The sequence below is a fragment of the Muscardinus avellanarius genome (assembly GCF_963383645.1).
Source record: "Muscardinus avellanarius genome assembly, chromosome: 8".
Classification (NCBI taxonomy): Eukaryota; Metazoa; Chordata; class Mammalia; order Rodentia; family Gliridae; genus Muscardinus; species Muscardinus avellanarius.
In genome coordinates this window covers 60,651,379-60,671,142 of record NC_137794.1, presented here as the reverse complement: position 1 = coordinate 60,671,142, position 19,764 = coordinate 60,651,379, and the positions used below count along the sequence as shown (strand labels likewise).

The window sequence follows — 19,764 nt, the reverse complement described above, 5'->3', positions numbered from 1 at the left end:
GTACTGGGGGTGGAACCCAGGCACTTTTCTACCTCTGGGCTATACTCCCAGACCTATTTTATATTTTATTTGGAAACAAGGTCTAAGTTGCTGAGAGCCTCACTAAGTAGCTGAGGCTGGCTTCGAACCTGTGTGATCCTCCTGTCTCAGCCTCCCAAGCTCTGGGATTACAAGTGTGTGCCACCACGCCCGGCTACAACTGATGATTTGTAAAGTGAACATGAATCAGCTTTTACTGTTACTCTAGGATACATCGTCTGGAACTAGATATAAATATCTGCCAAAACAACTTACTCCTTTGACATAAGGAGAGAAGAAAGGAACTCAATCTAATAAATCTTATGGCAATTTTAATAGGCCAACAAGTGGTTCCGGTGTAGCTAATGAAAAAAACCGTGGGCCTAAGTGAACCAAGTAGGGATGTGTTTACCGCCCTTGCCAGGATGAGCTGTGCTCTTCCCACTCACGTCCAGAAGGTGGCATCATTCTCCCGCGTTCTGAGAAATCTAAACTCAGTGTAACAAGAAGTTAAGTATTGCAGCGGCCAAACTAGACACTGAGAGTTCGCAAAGACACAAGGCACTATCCTTAGGAGGCATGGGACAAATTTATCAAATATTTTAGGAAGGAACTTTGGAGCTTTCAGGTGGAGTCCTCCAGAACAACCGAGAGTACTACAGTTCGGGGCCAAGGTAGAGCTGTCCCGCTGTCTGCCACAGAGCCTGCCATACAGTGAGTGGCAAGCAGACAGACAGTGAATGAACACTGTTCAGAGAACAAAAAAAGAAACAGCTGTGAGGATCGCAGAGCCCTCTTCCCCTGCGTGGAGGAGCTAATAACACCTGCAAGAAACATGAAAGTTTGCTCAGCCTTCTTTTGGGAACTAAATATCCTAATTTTTCTAATGTTTCTTTATCAATTTAGTCACATTTTATACTTCTCTGAGGATTCTGAAACTATCTTGTATAGAAAAAGAAGCCCCAGTGCCACAAAATTGATTGAAATAAGAATAAACAAAGAACCAGGCCAGTCAGTCTTAGCCAGACTGAACTCTGGGTATCTTCTGTAACATGGGTATTTTGCTCGTCTACATACGGAGATTAATCTCTTGTACCAAATGTAATGTGAGGAAGGTATACTATATATTGCTGTTCTTTTTTTTTGTTTTTGTGGTACTGGGGATGGAACCCAGGGGCATTCTACCTCTGAGCTACACTTCAGCCCTATTTTTTATTCTTTGTCTTAAAATAGTCTCACACTGAGTTATAAAGGGCCTCACTAAGTAGCTGAGGCTGTCCGCAAACTGCAATCCTCCTGTCAGCCTCCCAAATGCTGGGATCACAGCGTGCGCCACCACGCCTGGCTTGCTGTTCATTTTCTGAATGTTATATTTACTTGCTCATATCCAAGGGTGGGTCCTACTTGCATTTTATTATTTTTTGATCCCCGTGCAAACTATTAGTCACATTGCTTACTTTGTGCTCCCTTAATATTTTTCTCTGTCCAGTTCAGCTTAGTTTGCCGCTGAGCACTTACCACTATCTCAAGCTCTCTGTGATTCTAGTATCACTGTTAAGTGGGTTGGCCATTCTGCCCACCTGGAGATTACCAGAATTCACAGGCACATCTTGTCCCTAAGCAGTTACCAAAGCCTCTTATAAAAATGTTCAGGCTATACTTTCCATTATCTAGAAGTGTATAAAAAGCCAGAACATGGTTGATTCTTTACATCATAATTTTTAACAACAGCATTAACCTAGAGCCCTGACTAATATTAAGCCAACTTCTAGTGATGATTTCAAGTGGAATATGTGGGTAGTACAGTTACATTATTTATCACTGGCCTTCCTGATAGGGAATAGAAAAGTGGACATCAATAAACACCACCTTCATTTGTAAATAGCGGGAACGCTAGTTCGTTGAATCCATCATATGTTAGGTCAGTTTTGCTTAATGTTTTTAAAGTATCACCAATGGTTCTACTAGTGTCAGTGGAACACTTGGGAACTGGTTAGAAAAGCAAATTGTTGGGCCCCCCATCTCAGACCTACTAAACTAGAAACTGAGGAGACCCAGCAGTCGATGTTTTAACTACTCCCCAGGTGTTTCTGCTACAAATATAACTGGAAGAGCACCGGCCACTGGCCCAATTTACACTTCCCAAGCCTCAGTTCACCACAGACTAACCTCACTGAAACCCTCCTGGTGTCCACGCGTGTGTGCACGTGCGTGTGTGCACATATGTGTGTGGCCCTGGGGACTGAATGCTAGGGGCATTCTACCTCTGAGCTACACCCCCAGCCCTATTTTTTTAAATTTGGAAACTGGGTCTCGCTAAGTTGATGTAAGCCTCACTGAGCTGTTGAGGCTGGCTTCAAACCTGTGGTCACCCTGTCTCAGCCTCCCAAGTACTGGGATTACAGGTGTGCACCATCACGCCCAGCTGTGTTAATTCCTTTCAGATCGTAGATCTTGCCAAAGAAAAGTTATATGTATATACCTAAGCACTATCAACTATATTGAGATCACAGCCTTTTAGTTATTTTTAGTCTGTTATAATAAAAAACTGGGCTGGGAGTATAGCTCAGTGGTAGAATGTAATCTTAGCATTCTCAAGGCTCTGGGCCCTATCCCAACATCTAGAGAAAAAAAAAAAAATCAGCCAGTGTCCAGATTCCAGCTGAGTACTTAAGAGGTATGAGACTGGCCAAACTGACACCTCTGAGCCTCAGTTATTTGGGCTATAAAATTGACAGGGAGGGAGGAGGGAGGAAGAAATAACACAGAGCTCTCGGATTGCTATGAAGATCACAGTAGCTAATGTACTGAAGTGTTTAACACAGTGGCTGCACGTAGTAGGGGCTCTATACTACTACATGAAAATAACACACGTCATTTTCAGAATAGACTTTTTTCCTTAAAGGCACATCATAATAAATGAAATGGTCCTTACCTTTGATGTCTAAAACTAAATTTGGCTTCAGCTTGCTGTAGATTCTGCCATCTGACTTCATGCACCAGAACTGACTGTCGGCATTTTGGTCGAGCGCCAGGCCCAGTTTTGAGCCAGATGTTACTAGGCTGCCCACGATTGTCAGGCAGCAGTCTTCTGCTATCTGTGTGGTGGGGAAAATGAAGCATCTTAGAGAAGGATTCATACTTAAGTCCCATAGCAATTATTCCTCTGGGTTAACTTTTAAAGGTATCTTAGTTTGTGGCTTCATTTATCCCACATGAGGCATTTCAGCTCCAGCCAGAAGGACTAGAATCAAATGACGCTTATATTTATGCCCTTTGTTTCAGATGACATGAGTGATGGAGAGTTCTTAATTCTTGTCCATTCTAAGAAACTTTGGTCCTTTGCAAGACTCTCTATATTACTATTAAGACAAGCCTCGGGACATTAAAACTGCCCATCTTGATAGTTTTTCCCTGTTAGGAGTGACCATTATCTGAGGCTGGGCCTGTCGCTTAGTCTCCCCCAGCACAGCCGCCCCCACTTAGCCTCGCCTTCTGGTATATGAACGCACTTCTGATGTGTAGCACTAAAGTGACTACAGTACATTTTGTCATTTTAAAACCTGAAATTGCACTTATTAGCTTCTCTTGTCTTTCCTTCATGAGAAATGTCTAAAATTGACTAAACAGGCATGCTACCTAGCTATAAAGAGTCCTTTCCACCGGATGTGGTGGTGCACGCCTGTAATCCTACCTGGGAGGCTGAGACAGGAGGGTTGCAGGTTTGAGTCAGCCTCAGCAGCTCAGTGAGGCTCACATCAACTTAGCGACACCATTTTCAAATAAAAAATAAAATAGGGCTGGGGGTGTAGCTTGAAGGTAGAAGCCCCTGGGTTCAATCCCTAGCACCACAAAAAAGAAAAAAAGTTCTTCCCTGAAGCAAATCTACCCTTAATATATAAACAGTGTATGGCAGTTACATGCCACTAAATGCTATAAAAAAAAAAAAAAGGAAAGCATACTAAAGTGTACTGTTTTGGGCTGGGGATGTAGCTCAGTAGTAGACTAGCATGCTACATGCCTTGAGTTTGAGCCCCAGCATTGCAAAAAAAACCCAAAAGGACATGTATACTATTCTGTGTCTAGATAAAAGCATCATGATCATCTATACTTTTTTTCTCATTGACCTGCTGAATTCAAGTTGTTAACGTCATCACTGAAATGCTGTTAGAAATGATGGCTGAAAATACCACTTTCTTGCATTGTTTAAGGAAATTCCAAGGCAGTTGGCTTCTTTTCATGCTCCTATGTTATGGCCACTTGTGCTTCTCATGCTCTCTCTTCTGTGCATGTCTAAACAGCATTTCTTTTTACGAAAGGCCTCTTCTCCCTCAAGCACAGCAGACCCAGTGAGCAAGTGTGCTCCTCCTCACGAGGCTGTGTGCCTTCTGCTGACTCATGGGCACCAAGTTTTTAAAATATCAGAGCAAGCAATCAAGCCCATAAAGTCAAGAAAAAAAGATACCAACTTCTCTCATAAAGTCTGACATTCAGCTTTTAAAAGTGAGGAAAGGTATGATGCAAGAGGGTGATGGGTCATTTTCCACTGTAGAGCACGTGACCATTAAGAAATAGCTGGTGTGCCCATGGGCACCTCTCAACCTTCACCCTACCCTGTGGAGTTCTCCAAAGCAGAAACAAACCAGGTGTGATTTTTTAGCTAAGCATGGTGGCCCATGTTCTTGGGAGGCTGAGACAGAAAGATCACAGATCTGAGGCCAGCCTCAACCATTTCGTGAGAATTTCTGTAAATAGGGCTGGGGTATACCTCCAAATGTCCTCCCCAGTAAAACAGAAAATAAAAAGCGATTCTTGTTGATGTGCTGAAGCTATAGTTTAAAATAACAAGTGGCTACAACAATCACTTCCTTTCCCTGTAACTATATAAAAAGTTAAGTATAGACAGCAATACTTTATCTTGGATCAATGCTAGATTTACTTCCCATTTTAAGTTCCTAGGACTGGTTCTGTAGGAGCTGGGAAATATTTTCATGGGAAAAAAAAAAACTTAAAATTTATTTCTTAAAGTGCACCATGAATCATGAAGTAGCGTCTACTTCAATACAGATCAAAAGCATAATAAGGCTGTGTCGCCTCCTGACAAGGGTATTACAGACCCCTGGAAGCTCACCCTGCATTTGATGCATCCTTCTTGATAAATCCAAATCTGGTCGTCTGCACCAACGTCCTCCATGACCTGTATTCTGAGAAGCTTCAGGTCTTCCAAATTCCCATTGGTGGAAAGGAATAACCCTGTTGCTTTGTTTCGAAGTCTGAAATAAACTCGTTTCTAGAAGACAAAAAAACTTAAGTCAAGCTGTGCTGCTAGAAGCACTGAGCAAGCACTACTATTTGGAAGAATCCAAAGTGAGATGTGGATTAGGATAATTACTATACCCAAGAGCCTCAGTCATTTTTAGATTTTCTCAATGATAGGAGTTTGACAAGATTTCAAAGTGCCCGGGGGCAGAGAGCCTGCCTGTGGACAACCCAGAGTTTGGGACACGCTGGGTGTGATGTTGGGTTTGACAGCATTTCTGAAGCAGCCAGGCCTCTTGGTGCCACAAACTGAGAAACTGAGGGGTGGGGTGGGAGTAAGGGGTAAGCCAGTCTCAAGCTTTAAATTAAAACTAATAAGTGGACTTGAATTTACAAAAAAAGAAAATATTTCAGAGAAGAGTCTATTCATTGCAGAGAAAAAAAAACATACCTGAACAAAAGGCCGAAGAGAATCTATGTGGCGGCAGCCACTGAATTCATACCAATTAGTTATGTTTGCTGGGGACAGTAGGAACTGTTGACCTCTGTAATTGGCATATTCATAAGCAATCCATCTGAAGAAGAAAGATAATCATAGGAAGTGACCGTTTCCACTTGACAACAGACCCTAACAATTCCATTTGTTTTTAGAAAGCTTTCTATTTCTGGACTGAACTTTATGCTTTAAACCTACATCAGGAAAGAATGAAACTTCATTTTCTAAAACACAATAAAGCAGCCATTTCTTGGCAAATAGCAGATTTTTTTTCTTTTTTGCCAAAAAGAGCCATTCCTGAAGAGAAACAGACGAGTTTTCCATCCCAATAAAACAATGAGATGAAGGCAATCTTTGAGCAGTATGCTCCAGTTCTTCCTGAGAGCTGTTCATAAAGCATTCTCAGCTTGAGTCTTTATGTAAATAGTTAATATTTGTAAAGCTCTAATGTGCAGCAATGGTAAGTGCTAAAGATTAAATCATATTTTTGTTTAAAACAAGAGTAATCTTCAAACCCAGAAAACATTGCAGATGTTCATTTCCTTCCAACCAGCTGCCAGCATGGACACCTGAGAGGTGCGCAGGGCCTGGAGCACGAGTGGCCCACCACCCTGCTTTCCTGATGCCCACTTTTAAAAAAAATTTTTTGAGGGTTTGGGGATGGAACCCAGGAGCATTCTACCTCCGAGCTACACCCCCTGCCCTATTTTTTATTCTTTATTTTGAAACAGGGTCTCACGAAGTTGCAGAAGGCCTCACTAAGAAGCTGAGGCTATCTGCAAATCGGGATCCTCGGTCTCAGCCTCCCGAATGCTGGGATTACAAGCGTGTGCCACCACGCCCAGCTTCTGCTGCCAACTTTTAATCCTGGACTTCAAAAGGTTATTTTGGCCATCTTTATCATATTCATTAAACCTACTGAAAAAAATTACCCATGATTATGCTACCCTAATATTCCTTAGTTAATATTATTGCTATTTTTAGTACTGAGGATTGAACCCAGGACATTCTACTTCTAAGTTAAACCTGCAGCCCTTTTTTGTTTTTTAGTTTTTCTTTTGAAACAGGGTCTCACTAAGTTGCTGAGAGTGGCCTTGAAGCTGTAAATCCTCCTGTCTCAGCCTCCCAAATACTGGGATTATGGGCATGTGTCATCATGCCTGGATTCTTAATTTTTTTTTAAATAACCACAGTCTCTTTGAGCATTTGATGCATGCAGGTAGATGATACCTGTTGTTTTGCAAATTAAAAATATTTTCACAAGAATTTATTACATTGAAAAGGACTTACTCATTTTTGTATTCAAAGTTGAAGAAAATCTCCCTAAATCGACCTTTAATCATTTGCATAGCATCTATGAATGACTTTCAGTCAAAGAAAAAGCTTAACTCTTAGCTCCCAAATCAAGGAATTTTGTCTTTCAAAAAATTAAGAAAATTCACCTTCACTCTCTCTCTCTTACTTGCTAACAAAGTTGTCCAAAAAATTTGCTGAGCACTTATATGAAAAAGCATTCCTATAGGGACTTTGAGGCGTATTAAAGACAAAGTCCTTACCTTAAGCTAAAAATCTGGATAAAGAGATGAAAGATGCTTTATACATGGATTTTCCCATCAAGTGTACTATGAAGATATTTAATTATTAACCCTTACAGAAAGTGAAGGGTTATATGTCAATTCATTTAAGGTAATATAAGAAAAAAACTCTGAATCAAACTTAATCTTTATTAACCAAGTATAAAAAGCCCGATATTGTATGGCATGACATGTATGTGAAATCTAACATGGTTGAACTCATAGATGTAGAGAGCAGAAAGTTGGTTACCATAGGCTGGGCAGGGAGCAGTGAACAGGGTAATGGGCAATGTTGCTCAATGGATATAAAAGTGCAGCTAGATAGGAGGAATAAGCTTTGTTTTATTGTATAGCAAGGTTACTACAGTGAATAATAATGTATATTTCAAAATAGCCAAAAGAGGATTTTTTATATACTTTTACTGGTGCACTGTCGTCTCACATCATAATGTAGTTCAGACTGACATACATGCAAAAGAGGATTTTAAATTGAGTTTCTTACCATAAAGAAATGATAAATATATGAGGTGATGGATATGCTGCCTACACTAATGGTCATTCCACAATGTTTATGTGTCAAAACATCATGTGGTGCCCATAAATACATGCAATTATCTGTCAATAAGACTTTTAAAAAACTTAATTTTAAAAATGATTTCGCTTGGTGTGATGGCGTGCACCTGCAGTCTCAGGTACTCTGGAGGCTGCAATGGGTAGATCACTTGAGTCCAGGAGTTCAATGCCAGCCTGGGCAACATAGCAAGACTCTGTCTCTTTAAGAAAAAAAGAAATCTATTTTTTGGATCCACAGACAGGTAACTCACTTACATGCCACCAATAACCTGAACAGAGCGTATCTGTGTGTTGAATCCCAGGGATCGGAGATTAACTGTCTCTGCATTAAGTTCAATCTTTTTCCCTTTGAAGTTTTCTCTTTCATAAAGAATAATTGTTGGCTCAGAAAATTCCTGTTTGAGAGCAAAAATAATGTTCTGTTATTCATCTGTTAGTAATTGAAACGTATGTGAAAATCATCTAGATACAAAGACGGAGCACAAGGCTGCCAGATGTGACTGGCTCATAAACGTTTTCCCAGGAAGGCTGCCAGTTTACATGCTCCACAACTGCAGAGAAAGCATGTGCAGGGCAGCAAGTTTTTCCACTGCAGAGAAAGGCAGGTTTGTATTAATCATACTATAAAGCAGAGGGGAAAATCCCAGGCACAGAGATACAGGATATTGACACTTTGAATGGAATTTATTGTCAATGCAGCCTTCTTTGGTGGGACAAGCAGGGGCTAGGAAGCGATGGTCATAAATACCGAAGGTCAGAGGCAGGCTGGTATCTAGTGGTACAAGGTACTTCCTGATCAAGGATCCTTCCCTTGCAGCTGTTTTCAAATGTCTTGGGTTTTTTTGTTTGTTTGTTTTTCTGTTTTTGTTGTCAGCAAGACAAGGATTCTATATCCTCGTGCTTCCAAACCTCCCTGTAGGAGTCACTGTCAGTGGAGAGGAAAACACAGGATGGAAGACCCATGTGCAAACTGTGGATCATTTTAAAGATGACAGCAGCACATAAGTCCACTGATTTTCAGAAAATTGAAAAGTTGGTAGCTTCTGCTTATTTTCAAATTATAGGTCCTGATGACCCTAGACTAAGCTCTAATGATAATACTGTAAGATCATAAATGATACATCAAAAAAGCAGGTTGGGACTGCAACTATATCCCTGCCTGCCTCAAGTTTTGCGGCGAGGGTGCGGCACTTTACTGCTTCATTTAAGTGGATGTGCCCTGACTTGCAACAGAGCAAATTAGTGTGTAGAGGTGATCTGTATGGTCTACAAGTTAGGTTATATAAAACATACCAGGAGGAAATGAGACGAAAATGGTAGTAGCGTTACTACTTTGCATGTTTACTGCACATTTCTCTAAGATGGCATACGGAAAATGCTCTAAAGAGTCCAGTTCAGTATCAAAAATCAACGAAGCAATTTTGAAATGTTAAGTTACAATAAAAAATATCTAGATTTGGAAGTGCAGCTCAGTGGCAGAGTGTTTGCCTAGCATGCATGCGCTTCCATATTTGGTCACTAACAACACACATACACACAATGTATAGTCTTAATATATATAAAATCTCCATTTCCTCACAATCAAAACTTAAAAAGACTTCATCTGTAAGTGCCCGAGTAAGGTGAGCATATATGCCAAGTAGTGGCTGAGAAATAGCATTTTGAAAACTTCAAATACATGGAGGCAGCCTTTATAATTGTAGACAAGTTAACTATCAGAAAGTCTTATTACCTGTAAGTTAATGGGTCTTACCACATAATTTCATGTTTCAATGATACTATTTTCATGTCTAAGTAGCATTTTATCATTTAAGAGGCAGGAAAAGATCATATAAAGCCAACTCGCATGTTTTTCTACCTTTAAAATCACCTACTCTATATATTTAAATTTTTATTATGAGATCAGCCACCAAAAACTAATAAAAGTTTCCAAAACTACAGACACATTTAGACTTTGGTATCTGAACTTGTGGTTGTATTGTATGGAATATTGCTTGGACTAAGACAAAAAGAAAGACTTATATCCAAAAGGGGGCACTATGACCTGGATTAACACGCTGGGAGAAGTCGTTTGAAAGAAATCTCTGAAACAGCACAGTAATAATAGAGTAAAAAATGAATTGGAATTTCTACAATGACAACAATAAAAAATATAGGAAATCAAATAAAAAGTTAGACAAAGGATATTTTACCTAACAGAAAGCCCAAATGACAAGTTAGATGGGATACTGACCCATCTAATATAGTGATAGTGAGTGTGCATCAACCCAACCGTGAGCTAGCCCCTTCTATCCTTTCCACCAACTGACACAGTGAGACGCGGAATAAACAGTCGTGGTGACCCCTGGGAAGCAGAAACCCACGCGCTCCACCAGTGGGGTCTAAATGGATGGGATTTGGCAGCACTGAGTGAAATTCCCTGACCACACACGTGAGATCCAGCGCTTCCACTTGAGAGATACCCCCGAGAGGCTCCCACACAGCTCCTAAAGTTACACATGTGAAGATTAAATACGTAGCATAAGGCAGGGGAATGCTTGTACTGTTAGAACTAGTAAACTAGATACAGCTAAACAAACAGCTCATAATTTCCCCTTTTTTTTTTTTTGGTACTAGAGATTGAACTCAGGGGCATTCTATGTCTAAGCTAAATTCCTAGCTCTATTTATTTTTTATTTTGAAACCAGATCTCACTAAGTTGCTGAGGCTTGCCTTAAAACTGATCCTCCTGTCTCAGCCTCCCAAGTACTGGGATTATAAGCATAGGCCACCACTCCTGGCAAAAATTTGTAATGTTAAATACTGTTACATTTATAAGCATGAAAAATGTAGCATAATATTTATATAAATAAATTAAATACCTAGCCGGGCGTGGTGGCGCACGCTTGTAATCCCCGCGCTTGGGAAGCAGAGACAGGAGGATCGTGCAGGTTCGAAGCCAGCTGCGCTCGCTGGCTTAGGAGGCCCTGTTTCCAAATTTAAAAAAAAAAATGTAAAAATAGGTCTGGGAGTGTAGCCCGGAGGTAGAAGGGCTTCCAGGAACCCCAGAACCACCAAAAATAAATAAATAAATAAATAAATAAATAAATAAATAAATAAATACCTAGATAGTGGTATTGGAGATAGAACCCAGGGGAATTCTACCTCTGAGCTACACCCCCAGCCCTATTTTTTTTTTTAATTCTTTATTTTGAAACAGGGTCTCACTAAGTTGTGGATGGCCTAAGTAGCTGAGGCTGTCCTCGAACCGCAATCCTCCTGTCTCAGCCTCCCAAATGCTGGGATTACATAAGCGTGTGCCACCACGCCCAGCTTAAAAGCATATATTCATAAGAATTTTTAGGCTATATCCCAAAAACACATTCAAGTGGGTATCTTTGAAAAGGGGAGAAATGAATTAGGCAGGAAGCAGAAATAAGAAAGGAGAGGAGCTCTGAACTAACCCATGGTGATGGGCCATGATGCATCTAACACCTGCCCTGCACCTCAAGTCTTTGGAAAACAGCAAGAACATGAGTTTATGTTACAGATCTAAAAAGAGACCAAAGTTGCAGGCCAGAGAACTCTGCTGCTACTACATTCTTCTGCTTCCAGCTTTGATCCCTGAGTATGTAATAGCTGCTGGTTTCCTTGCTCTGACCATCAGACACGTGAAATATACATTTCTGAAACCCTATATTCACGCTGACATACTTACAACATCTATAAACCGCAGAGACTTGAAAGTGGCTCCAGGCAAGCATCCCATTGCAGAGAGACAAGGATAGTGGCCTTCCTCCAACACGTACTGATTACCAGAGAAATTTTCTCCATCATATGCAACCCAGCTACAGTAGGAAAAACCACACATAGAATGCAATTTGAGTAATCCTATTCAAGCAGTCTGATTTTTAGAGGCAGCCTGCTACAAAATAAACACAAAACTTATGGCTAACAAGTTTTGTTTCCTCAAAAATACCTGGATATATTTACATTTCATCTTATGACAAATTATATTCATAAGCCAATTAACTTTGTATTTGGGAAATAAAATTTTCTCCTCTGTAGAATGACCCATGTTTTTCCATCCTCCCAGCCTTTCTTGTTCCTCTGCCGCTCTGCTCCCAGCCGATGATAGCTACGGGCCCTCAAGACCTCTTGAATAACCTTTCAACTTTCCTACCTAGTCAAGTCATCAAAACCCATTGACATAGACTTAAAATTTCTCTCACACTCTTCTCTATCCTCACTTCTAATACCAGGACCAGGAGTCAGAATACTATAGTGACTCAGACAAGTCACTTCTTGGCCTCTCAGGAACTCAGCCTCATTTATAAAATGGTAATTTGACATACTTCACTAGAAGTTCATGTTTTTGTTTATTTTTTGTTTATGTGGCACTGGGGATGGAACCAAGGGACATTCTACCTCTGAGCTACACCCCCAGCCCTATTTTATGTTTTTATTTTGAAACAAGGTCTCACTAAGTTGCGGAGGGCCGCACTAAGTTGCTGAGGCTGGCTACGAACCTTTGATCCTCTTGTCTCAGTCTTCCAAATACTGGGATTACAAGCATGTGTCACCACGCCTGGATTGCTTTTTTTTTTTTTTTGTTAAATCCAATAAATATTCATTGAGGATTGCATGTCAGTTGCTAGAAACACAGCAGAGAATGGAACAAGTCCTTATTCTCTTGAAGTTTATACTCTAGTGAGTTAAGACAGACAATAAATGGACACCCAAACAATGTCCATGTCTGGCAGTAATAAGTGAAGCAGGTTGAGAGAAAAAGAGGGACTGGGTCAGGGTGGAGGGTGTGCAAAGATACCATGACACTTCACCACCTGTCTTTATATTTTAGCACAAAGCCAGTGCTCTTTCATTGCGCTACTCTCAAGGATATGATGGTGCTGTTTAGACCATAATAATCATATAAGTAAAGGCAGTATTACTGTTATTATTCAACTCAATATATCATTTCTTTTACAGAATGCTTTAAGGGTTTCCTAAGTTTCTCAGGCCTTACATTCCTCCCTCTCTTCTGTCTTTTTTCTTTTTTTTCTTTTGGCACTGGTACTAGAGATTGGGCCCAGAGACATTCTGCCTCTAAGCTACACCCCAGCCCTATTTTCTATCTTTTGTTTTGGAAAAGGTTCTCACTAAATTGCTGAGGCTGGCCTCAAGAATCTGCAATACTTCTGTCTCAGCCTCTTAAGTACTGGGGTTACAGGCATGCGTCACCATGCCCAGGTTAGACTCCTCTTTCTAATGAAGCTTTCGTAAAACTATTTTCATCATGATGCTTTTTTTTTTTTTTTTTTTTTTTTGCGGCACTAGCGATGGAACCCAGGGGCATGCTACCTCTGAGTGACAGCCCCAGCCCTATTTTTTAGTCTTTATTTTGAAACAAGGTCTCACTGAGTTGCAAAGAGCCTCACTAAGTAGCTGAGGCTGGCTTCAAACCTGAGCGATCCTCCTGTCTCAGCCTCCCAAATGCTGGGATTACAAATGTGCACCGCCCTGCCCAGCTCAGCATGACACTTTTTTTTTTTTTTTTTTTTTTTGGTGGTACTGGGAAGCCCTTCTACCTCCGGGCTACACTCCCAGACCCATTTTTGTATTTTTATTTGGAAACAGGGTCTCTTAAAGCCAGCACGGCTGGCTTCGAACCTGCGCAATCCTCCTGTCTCTGCCTCCCAAGCGCGGGGATTACAAGCGTGCACGCCCGGCAGCGTGATGCTTTAAACATACTGCCTTTCCCTTGTCTGTGTTTCCCACGACATTCATGTAAACTCAAATATTTACTCAGGGAGACTGTTCACAGTCTGAGCTCTCCTTCCCAGTCCAAACTGCCTTTTACTTCTTCCCAGCTAGGAGGTGTGGTGCGCTCCGTGACTGACATGATTGGCACACGCACCGACCCCGCTCCAGCCACGCAGTTTTCCTCATCTGCCTATCCTGTGGAGCTCCTATCCTAGTCTTGTCTGCTTGTCTTATCTAGAGTTCAATCCTCCTCTTCTAGGAGACGAACAGGCATAGTGTGTATACAGCAGGTATGAATCCCACAGCACACAGGTGAATTTCAGCTTCTCCAACCCACCCCAATCAATGTCCATGTCCGTCCACCAGAGTCCGGCACTCAGACACGGCAAAGCACACTTCCTAACTAAGATGGCAGTTTCACATACGCACCTAACAGGTCTCGTCAAATACTTGACATGTGAATTCTGTTCTACCCCAGTAATCCTCTTCGGCCACGCTGCTGTTTTTGCTTACCTGCCTCCTAAAACTCTGCAGGACTTGGTAGAAAATGAATCATCGATTTGATTTGTTGTCTCTTCAAAACTTTGACTTTGACCTTGAAAGTGTGGTTCCGAAAATAAGTGAATCTTTTAAAAATAAACAGAAACACAAAAAATTATTTTCCTAAATCAGGTGACCTCATTCAGCTTTTCAAATAATGACCGAAACTTGACCTGCTCTTATTATAGCAAACTGGTGCAATTTTTATAAAACCTTTAATTTTCCACTTCTACATTAAAGATCAATTAGAAAAACACAGTGGCTATAACTACTGTTCACAAGTATTTCATTGAGACATCAAAGGATAATCCAGCAACAGAGGCAACTTTCTGTAGAACACCCTGTTGTTAACAAGCTGTGAGGCGTTTTAAAGCTTTACTGTGGCCAAAAGTAATTGTTCATCAGTTCTAACATTAATAATGAACTATATTTTGGAAACATATGTAGATTTCCTCCCTCTCAATGGAAGATACTTGCTGACTTATTAAAATACCGTATATGCTAATAAAGGAGGCGACAGTGGCGTTTGTGCCTCTATAATTATGGCTGTCTGAGCATTTCCATTAAAATGCCTAAATAACAAATGTAACCCTGACGTTGATTAGGGAGTCAGCAAAAAAAAAAAAAAGGCTTGAGTGAGATCACATAAAATGTCTAATGCAGACAAGGCGAATAAGAGAATTCATTTTACCATTTATCACAGTAACTAGAGCCACTGTTTGAAATGTTTATCGTAGAATGTCAATGTAAACGCTGATTGAACAGAATGATAAAATTCAGCATTATAGAATAATTTACATAATAAGAATATTTTATAAAAAAATTAGACATGAATCAATGCTATAATTAAGCATTAAAGTTAACTTACATCTTATTTTAAAAATACAACTATGGGTTCAATCCATAGCATCCTTCTTTCCTACACACACACACAAAAAGAAGAAAAGAAGGAGGAGGAGAAGGAGGAGGAAATAATAAAAAAAAAACATGTTTTCAGGCATAAAAGATCCCTAATTATAAAAAATAGAATATTTTTAAAGTTACCTGATTTCGTCTCCTTGGGCCAGTAAAAGAATCCTAAACATTTTCAAATGAAAAAGAAAATGAAATGAATAGGGCAGACATGTTGAAAAAGTTTCTTCTAGACTGTTAGCAATTACTGCTAAAATAACCTCAAAGTATTTTCTGAATCAATATTATATAAACAAGAAGCATGCATTTAACTCTCCAATATTCAAAGTTAAATATTTTCAAACAAAAATATAACTCCTTACCAAACATATAGGTTGAACAGAAGAAATCTTACAGTTTTTGCCTCCCCAGTCCTCAAAACTGGTGTAAAAACCTTTATCCAGAACATACTGTTCTCCTGTGAAGTCAGGATTTTCATAGGCTACCCATCTAAAGAAACAAAACACTGGTTAGTGTTCATGTTTTACATATAAAACTATCACACACTTTTGGGTAACCAGATGATACAAATTTGTTTTTCTAATCAGTATTTTTTTTTTTTTTTTGCAGGTCTGGGGATGAAACCGAGAGGCATTTGACATCTAAGCTACACCCCCTGCCCAATTTTTTATTCTTTATTTTGAAACAGGGTCTCACTAAGTTGCGGAGGGCCTCACTAAGTAGCTGAGGCTGTCCGCAATCTGTGATCCTCTGGTCTCAGCCTCCTGAATGCTGGGATTACAAGCGTGCGCCACCATGCCTGGCTCTAATCAGTAATCTTAATGTTTCCTGATTTTCCATTAATCTTTAGGAGCAGATGGATTTGTCCATATGATAATGAAAATGGTGGGCAAAGTTGGGTGTGAACTATAGTCCCAGCTTCTTGGAAGGCTGAGGCAGGAAGATCATTTTCAGCCTCCGAGTCTGAGACCAGCTTGGGCAACAAAGACCTATCAAAAAAAAAAAAAAAAAAAAAAGGTAGGCAAAGGAGTGCCTTTACATAAGTAGAACAAGTTCACAGAAATACTAAAAACAAATTTCTTTTTTTTTTTTTTTTGCGGGTCTGGGGATGAAACCCAGGGGCATTTGACCTCTGAGCTACACCCCCTGCCCTATTTTTTATTCTTTATTTTGAAACCGGGTCTCACTGAGTTGCAGAGGGCCTCACTAAGTAGCTGAGGCTGTCCGCGAACCATGATCCTCCAGGTCTCAGCCTCCCGAATGCTGGGATTACAAGCGTGCGCCACCACACCCGGCTACAAATTTCTTTTGGAACGTTTTCACTTATATTTTCAGTGATCTACATTTAGAGAGGAAAATCAACAAAACCAACTTAGTGATGCTATCTCCTATCCAAAGCACGTGAAGGGGAAAAGACTTTATTTCTATTAAAGAGACAATGTCTACTCCTCAGCTAATTCATTGCTGTAATGATCCTCTCACAGACTACTGGAATAATATCTACATTTCTATCGTACACTGAGCTCTCCAAAATGCCCCCACGTCTATTAAATCACATTTATCTAAGGAAGTACTGGCGAGTCCATTTTACCAAAGATGGAAAGATCTAAAGGCAGGGGAAAGTCAATCCATTTACTCATTCAGTAAACACGACTGCCTATTTGCCATATGCCAGGAACTGGATTGTCATTAGAAATATACCAACAGCCAGGCGTGGTGGCACACGTTGTAACTTGGGGGGCTGAGACAGGAGGATCTCAGGTTCACAGCCAACCTCCGTAACTTGTGAGGCCCTCTGCAACTTAGTAAGAAGACCTTGTTTCAAAATAAATAAAATAAAATAGGGCTGGGGGTGTAGCTCAAAGGTAGAATGTCCCAGGTTTCAATCCCTAGTATTGCAAAAATATATAGACATACGTATGTATATCAATAAAAACATAGTAAAATATAATGCAAATATAATAAGACATATATATTAAATAAAAATAAGACAAAATCCCTGACTTCAAAGGTTCATAGCTGGGTAAGAAGCATCCCAAGGAGTTATTTGTTAGTGTTTGTTCTGAATGGAAAGTGACTTCCATGGTGGAGGGTGGCATGGTGGCATAGGTTTGTAATCCCAGTACTTGGGAGAAACAGGAGGATCACGAGTTCGATGCCAGCCTCAGCAACTTAGCAGAACCTCAGCAACTTAGCAACACCCTGTTTCAAAATAAAAAATAAAAAGGGCTGGGAGTGTAGCTTAGAACCCAAGAGGTTCAATTCCTAGTACCAAAACAACAACAACAAAAATACAACAAAAAGAGTCACAGTCTCTTTCAGAAAATGTGCCCACCCCCACTCCATTTCTGAGCCTCCTTAGCAATTTCAAAAACCTATTAATGTAAGGAGTTAGAAGACCTTGTTCCTGCTAAGACCATGACGCTAACTTTCAGGTAACTTTGAAGAGGTCTCTTTGTGAGAGTTTGGATTGGCCAAGATCCCAGTGGTGGCCTGGCCAGGCCACGGGGCCGGCGGGCACACGGGAGAGCCACAGCCACAGGGGCAGGGAGCGTGTCGAGGTGGGAGGGGTGCCTGCTTAGCAAGAAAATCTACTTTCCAAAACCAGGACTTCAAAGAGCACAAACAGGATAAGTCATATCACAAAATAGTATTCCCGCAGGGCTGTGGGTCTGTAATAAGTCAAAGAACAAAGGGCTACAGGCCTCTTTATTTTACTTAAAGAGGACAAAAGCCAATGAGAAGGGAAAGACTGAAGACTCCAGAGTGGAGGAGACTGAGTGAGCCTAGAGTCTCAGGAGAAGTCTTCTCAATTTTTTTTTTTAATAAACATGTATGAGTTGTAAGTAAATCCACCCAGGCAATCCATCTAATTCAACAAAGCTGAAGCAGGAAAACAATTTATTATTAAGATGCTACTCAAATTGAGGGTGTAACACTGTTCTCCAAGAGGCAGCCCCAACAGAATCTCCATGAAGTGCTAAGCGTATGGAAGAAGAACCCCAAACACCCAGATCTGACAGTCCCTGCTGCTTCTATGGTAGAGCATCTACTTACACTGGGGACTCTTAAGAAAATTCCTCACTAGCGTTGTTGAAACGTATCTCATACATGTGAACCAGTAGTACTTCTGTGTTTAAAGAGTGAAGGGGAGGGAGTGTGAGGCATGTACAAGAACTAGCAGGTCCCAGTCTGGTGGAATAATTGCTCAGAATTTAAAGGTAGCAGGCAGACCCACCCTTTTTTGGAAGGCTGAAGGAAAAAGAAACAAGAGCACTTTTTTTTTTTTCCCAGTACTGGGGATGGAACCCAGGTGCATTCTACCTCTGAGCTACACCCCAGCCCTATTTTTTATTCTTTATCTTGAAACAGGGTCTCACTGAGTTGCAAAGAGCATCACTAAGTAGCTGAGGCTGTCTGTGAACCATGATCCACCTGTCTCAACCTCCCGAATGCTGGGATTACAAGTGTGCGCCACCACGCCCAGCTCTAGCACTTACGTGCTTTTGTTAAATCTGAACTCTAACATATGTCATTTTGCTCTTAGTTAAAAAAAAAAATTAGCCCAATTTCTATTATTTGAACAAGAGTAGCACATGACTAGACACTGGCAAGCAGGACTGTGGAAATGAGGTTTTGGGGGTTTTTATACTCCAAGAAGAATGTAAAATTAGCAGTTCCTAAGTACCTCAACTGCTGGTCTCCTGAGCACCCTTCCTGTGAGGCTATCTCAGTTTCAGAGTTAATAATCAATTTAGTACTCAGGGAAATTATTATGTGGGATATTACCTGGGATTTATTCCTGGGATATAGTCTCTCAGAATAAGATTTGAAAAAAGAAATCTTTTTGGACTTTGAGTTGGTTGGAATTAACCAAAGAAATAACAAACCAAATTAAGCCGTGCGTGGTGGCGCACGCTTGTAATCCCCACACTTGGGAGGCTGAGACAGGAGGATCGCACAGGTTCGAAGCCAGCCTCAACTACTTAGTGAGTCTCTCAGCAACTTAGTAAGACCCTGTTTCCAAATAAAATAGAAAATTGGTCTGGGAGCATAGCCCAGAGGTAGAAAGCCTCTGGGTTCCACCCCCAGTACCACCAAAAAAAAAAAAAAAAAAAGGAAATAACAAACCAAATTAAATTGCTTATCAATAAGAATAAAGCCACTAAAGTAAAACCATTTTTCTGTGAAACTGCTAAATGAAGCAGGACATGGTAGCACATGCCTATAACCCCAGTACTTAAGAGATAGACAGGAGGATTGCAGGTTCAAGGACAGCCTTGGCTACTACTTAGGTCCTTTGCAACTCAGTGAGACCTTGTTTCAAAATAAAGAATAAAAAAGAGGGCTGGGGGTGTAGCTCAGAGGTAGAATGCTCCTGGGTTCTATCCCCAGTACTGCAATCAATCAGTCAACCAATCAATCAATCAATAAAAACAAAAAGGGCTGGGGTGTAGTTCAGGGGTAGAATATATCCGGGTTCAATCCCAATGCCAAAAAAAAAAAGAACAGACTAGTCTTACTCATCTTGGCAAATCTTACCCTTCCTACCCAGCAAGGCTGGATGGACTCCAGTTTTCTCTCTTCCACAGACAGGAAATTAATCTCTCTCTGCTGTGCATGCCCAAAGCATTCCATCTCTACCTCTTT

At 40.6% G+C, this 19,764-nt stretch overlaps 1 protein-coding gene across 1 annotated transcript in view; it reads right to left on the bottom strand.

Annotated features, from left to right (window-relative positions):
• The window catches only part of LOC308266057 (beta/gamma crystallin domain-containing protein 1-like), a gene marked incomplete at its 3' end in the record, with an annotated part of 54,516 nt that overhangs the window by 943 nt on the left and 33,809 nt on the right, over positions 1–19,764 (bottom strand). The window contains exons 12-19 of the mRNA XM_080700094.1: positions 15,477–15,603; positions 15,247–15,279; positions 14,176–14,288; positions 11,618–11,747; positions 8,176–8,315; positions 5,729–5,852; positions 5,150–5,308; positions 2,954–3,116 (exon numbers count right to left, since the gene is read on the bottom strand). Of these exons, the coding sequence (XP_080556220.1) occupies positions 2,954–3,116; positions 5,150–5,308; positions 5,729–5,852; positions 8,176–8,315; positions 11,618–11,747; positions 14,176–14,288; positions 15,247–15,279; positions 15,477–15,603 (989 nt within the window). The remainder of the gene's footprint in view (positions 1–2,953; positions 3,117–5,149; positions 5,309–5,728; positions 5,853–8,175; positions 8,316–11,617; positions 11,748–14,175; positions 14,289–15,246; positions 15,280–15,476; positions 15,604–19,764) is intronic.